This window comes from Rosa rugosa, chromosome 6 (genome assembly GCF_958449725.1).
Source record: "Rosa rugosa chromosome 6, drRosRugo1.1, whole genome shotgun sequence".
Lineage (NCBI taxonomy): Eukaryota > Viridiplantae > Streptophyta > Magnoliopsida > Rosales > Rosaceae > Rosa > Rosa rugosa.
This window is the reverse complement of record NC_084825.1, coordinates 12,749,508-12,754,388: the sequence shown is the minus strand read 5'-3', so window position 1 is coordinate 12,754,388 and position 4,881 is coordinate 12,749,508. Positions and strand designations below refer to the sequence as shown.

The following is a 4,881-nucleotide window of genomic DNA, read 5'->3' as shown; positions in this document are numbered from 1 at the left end:
TCCATAAAAGTCGAGCTGAAGTCAAGCTCATTGAATCTTTTGCACTCAAATTAAATGAACCGGTTGCATTATACTACAAGTTACAGAATCTCGATTTATCTTTCCATATTGACTAGTAAAACGAATAATGTTGGCGGTGTTGCTATCCACAAAATCTGAAGGAGCCAATAAAAATGGAGGCAAAATTGAGTTATGTCTTAATAACGCACTCTTTTTCTAAATGAAATTGAGAAGTTTACTAGTCTACAAGTCACCACTTTTACTAATTGACTGGTAAATGAACATTTCCTTATATCATCTCTGCTAGATATTTCTCCCGTCCATCTCCCATGATCACAGGAAGGCTACCTATGCCAGCACTCCTGGTCCTTCTACTTCTTGGTTTGTGCACAGAAGTTTGCCACGCTAAGGAAAAGTCACTAATCAAAACAGAATTTTCCGGTGAAGCATAGAAGATAGACTAGTTTCACCATGAATATTGCAGCAAGTATACCATCCTTTCCAGCAAGATTCATACTAATCCTTCTAGTAGTTCTTGGTTTGTGCACTGTAGCTTCCCACGCTAAGGATGATCATCACTGTGAGCCTTCTTCCTGCGGCCACATCCGAAATATAAGTTACCCTTTCCGACTCATTGATGATCCAAAGAAGTGCGGTGACTTAAGGTATACCCTGTCTTGTGAGAACAATGTCACTGTATTACAGTTGTATTCAGGAAAATACTATGTGCTTACCATCAATTATGGAAACTACACAATCCGAGTTGTGGATGCCAATTTTCGCAAGGATAACTGCTCTTCACTCCCTCCTTATTCCTTGGCCAGCCACAACTTCAGTAATTCTCGAGATCGGCCATATAGGATTTTTCAATCTAGAGAATATCCGAACAGGACTGAGTCTATTCAACTGTCGGAGTCTATAATCTTCATGACCTGTGAAACTCAGCCGGTGAAGTCGTATCTCTATATGGATACTGCTCCTTGCATTAATGCAACGAGTGGGCATTCTTTTGTTATCACTGGAAGATTAAATGCCTCGGATTTGGGGGATTCATGTCGCATAGAGCTGATGGTCTCGACATCATCGTCGATTGGGACAAAGGACATGAAGCGTTCCTACATAGACATCCACAACGAGCTGCTCTATGGTTTTGAACTTTCATGGGTGCAGAGCTACGGCCGATCAGGTGATTCTTGCTATATCGAGGGTGATACCAACGAAGTTCATTGTTCTGGTAAGGATATCAAAGATTTTTTTCTGCTATCATCGCAAGCTTGACCACTTATTCACACTTTTTTATTTGCCATTTACTTTTTCAGAGAGTTTATAGCTTGATATTATATATTGTTGTCTTCTCACACGCAGGCTTCTATTTCAATGATATTATTGTGTTAGTACTAGAAGGTGACGACTATCTCAATCTTATTGTTTTCAGATCATCTTCAATTATCAATTCTCAGAATAACTTCTCTTGTTGAAGAATATTTGACTTTAGTTATCAACTCTTCTCTCTCTTTCTCGCAGACTCAGCTGGTGGCATTCTAGCTGCAGGTGCTCTCTCTCATTTCTTTCCGTACAACCAACCTTGATTGTACATCTTAATTTCAGAACATAACTCTTTCCAACAGATTGATACAAAGTCATACGGGTTTGAATAATTGATCTTTAGCAATAGTTACTAGCACCTTACAAATCATTTTTATGACTAGTTTTTATTTCCTTTACAGTGGTTTTGTGGACTGCGACAAAAGTTATATTCGGACTTCCATGTGTGGTTGTCCTTTTAATCTTGAAGTTGAAAAGACGACATTTATCAATGTATAACGTTATTGAAGAATTCTTACAAAGTCACAACAACCTCATGCCTATACGGTACTCCTACTCCAACATCAAGAAGATGACCAAAGGATTTAAGGATAAATTGGGGGAAGGAGGTTATGGCTCTGTGTATAAAGGAAAGCTCCGGAGTGGTCGCCTTGTTGCTGTTAAGATGTTGGGAAACTCCAAAGCTAATGGGCAAGATTTTATGAATGAAGTTGCTACCATTGGAAGAATTCATCATGTAAATGTGGTGCGACTAATTGGCTATTGTGCTGAGGGATCAAAGCGTGCTCTTATATATGAGTACATGTCAAAAGGGTCTCTTGATAAACACATATTTCCTAAGGAAGGACTCATTTCCTTAAGTTGCAAGGAAGCATTTGAAATTTCACTAGGAGTGGCCCGTGGTATTGATTATTTGCATCAAGGATGTGATATGAAAATTTTACATTTCGATATCAAGCCACACAACATTCTTCTTGACGAGAAGTTTGTTCCAAAGATTTCAGACTTCGGTCTGGCAAGATTATGCCCCTCAGATGATAGCAGTTTAATTTTGACCGCAGCTCGAGGAACCATTGGATACATAGCTCCTGAATTGTTTTACAAGAATATTGGAGGTGTGTCGAACAAAGCTGACATCTACAGTTTTGGAATGTTGTTGATGGAAATAGCAGGGAAAAGAAAGAACTTGAATGCAAATGCGGCCAATACGAGCCAAATTTACTTTCCTTCTTGGGTGTATGACCAGTTCAATGAAGAAAAGGAGATGGAAATCGAAGATGCCACGGATGAGGAAAAGAAACTAACAAAGAAAATGCTCATGGTAGCATTGTGGTGTATACAAATGAAGCCAAGTGACCGTCCTAATTCAATGAACAAAGTAGTAGAGATGCTTGAAGGAGAAGTTGAATTCATTCAAATGCCTCCAAAGCCTTTCCTATATCCACAAGACAAGCCAGTATTACTGGAAAAATCAGTTAGTTCAATTCAAAACCCAGAAGAAGTGATGTAGCGCCAGTTAATATTTGTATTTACAATGGAGCAGGTATTTCCTATCATAGAGTAATGAATAAGTGTTCTTTCATATGCTCTCTCTCTCTCTCTCTCTATATATATATATATATATTTTTTTTTTTTGTCTGAAGCTCTGTATAATTCATGTACTTTAGATCCGCCATTTTCTGGGATTTCCTATTTTAAAGAATGAATGTAGGTGTTGTTGATTATGTGGTGGCTGATGGATTCAAGGGTGGGTTGTGCTGATCAGAAATCATGAGGGAAATTTTGGGAGTCTTGCAGCTCTTGCTACAAAGCTTCTCATATCGAAGGTAGCTTAATTCCTACTTGTTGTTGAACATGCTCCGATTGGTATCATATTGGTCAGCAGTTGTTTACAAGCTTCATATTAACCCTATTGTGTTCTTTCTCTACACCAGCACTAACACTGGAAAAAACAAGTACATATTACATATAATCCAGCAATATTGCCCAAGTTTTTTTTTTTTTTTTTTGAAGAATAGATAATTTCATTACTTATCTATGGCAAGAAGACACGTACATCAGATGCTGTCTTATACCAAAATCATAAATGGCACAAGCTGCCAAGCAAAAGACATGTGACTCTCATTGTTAACACATATATATGCTCACTTATTGAGCCTAACAACAAAGAAACAAAATCCTCAGTACTGACCTCCCTTTGAACAGTAACCTACTCGCCTAGAGACCTCAATTAGTGTACAACTAGAGAAACTAAGATGAAAGTAGAAGAAGACCATACTTCTAGTATTAGGCAAGAAGACCATGAAAGTTTAAAATTTTCCTTTGCCCTTGGCTCTAGGGCTAGAAACAGTATCAGTAGCTGCAGATGAAGATCGAAGAGGTTTGAACCATCATACTCTTCAAAGCAAACCAGGGCTCGATCAACCCCCACCTCGGAGTACCTTGTTGCGATCACGCACTGATTTAAAGGAGAACAAGAATAAATCTCTAGCCCGTTCCTAAACCCTAAATTCTGCCTTAGGATCAACCGGCTTGCGGATCAGAGGTTTCCAATTAGAAAAGGTTGGGAGGACCTGCGAACGAGGCTACCACCAATCTTTCCTAGGTCAGGAGCGCTGCCTCCTTTAGTGAGGGCCAAGGGAAGCAGTGAAGCTTGCTGTGACATCATCAATGGAAGCCATTGGATGAAGAGAAGTCGAGAAGAGAGCGATAGCAGGAAACTAGGGAAGGAGGCTAGGGCGCCGTTGAAGACTAGGTTGTGTTTGGACCCAAAATGAGCATTTTGGCCTGACAAGGCACGTCTTGGAGAAATTGAGCCAATGTCAGTGGCTCAAGCTATATATATTGTCGGCAAGTTCGAAATATATATTTAGAGGCTAAATAAAGCCTACTATGGAAGCATGAAAAGTCAACTATAGCACATTTTCCTACTTCGGCTAGGAGAAACCGAGCTAAACAGAAGGAGCGGACGCCTGACCAAATGAACTCTAAATGAGCTGAAACTCTGCAGATCCATTCTAGACAGCCCAAGGATCATTTCTTATGAAGAGTGCCAGAGCTAGTTTTGAGTGGAAGGCCTTCAAATAATCAATCCAATTTTCTGCAGAAGCAAAACTGGAAAACTGGACCTGTAAGAGGTCCAGCAGCATTTCCGGCCCAACCACATGGAAATAAATTCTGAAATTTTACCACAATAATCTATATTCATGGTGGATCATTTCATATGAAGAAATCGAAGGTTGAATCTGAGTTCTTAGTGGAGATAAAAATTGAAGGATAAGGGAGCAGAAAATGACTTAAACCTAACAAATTCCATTAAGTGTTTAAGTATTCAAACCTAACATTCCATTAATGTTTAAGTGCTAAAACCTAACTCATTATGAGTTGTTTAAGGCCAAATAGTGTTTCTTGGTAGCCTATATATAGAGGCTACAACAAGTATCATCAGACAAACCAATTCATTCATCAAAACATCTCTAAGATGATCTAAGTTCTCTCTAGAGCAACCTCTCTAAGAGCAACTCCTCTCCTTCTCTTTCTCTTACCGGTGATCAC

General features: G+C 39.2%; 1 protein-coding gene across 1 annotated transcript; it reads left to right on the top strand.

Moving 5' to 3' along the window:
* The first annotated feature begins 240 nt into the window (after positions 1 to 240).
* On the top strand, positions 241 to 3,314 carry LOC133718284 (rust resistance kinase Lr10-like). Its single transcript, XM_062145097.1, has 5 exons — positions 241 to 1,234; positions 1,366 to 1,404; positions 1,525 to 1,551; positions 1,728 to 2,869; positions 3,038 to 3,314. The coding sequence occupies exons 1-4, from the start codon at positions 472 to 474 to the stop codon at positions 2,834 to 2,836; spliced, it is 1,938 nt and encodes a 645-aa protein (XP_062001081.1). The 5' UTR covers positions 241 to 471; the 3' UTR covers positions 2,837 to 2,869; positions 3,038 to 3,314.
* Positions 3,315 to 4,881: the final 1,567 nt, after the last annotated feature.

What these genes read in the sequence shown, in the direction of transcription:
- LOC133718284 (XM_062145097.1), top strand. Translation starts at nt 472, where the DNA reads ATGAATATTGCAGCAAGTATACCATCCTTTCCAGCAAGATTCATACTA. An exon ending in CAACGAAGTTCATTGTTCTG is followed by an intron (nt 1,235 to 1,365) that starts GTAAGGATATCA and finishes TCTCACACGCAG; the next exon opens with GCTTCTATTTCAATGATATT. An exon ending in TGGTGGCATTCTAGCTGCAG is followed by an intron (nt 1,552 to 1,727) that starts GTGCTCTCTCTC and finishes TTTCCTTTACAG; the next exon opens with TGGTTTTGTGGACTGCGACA.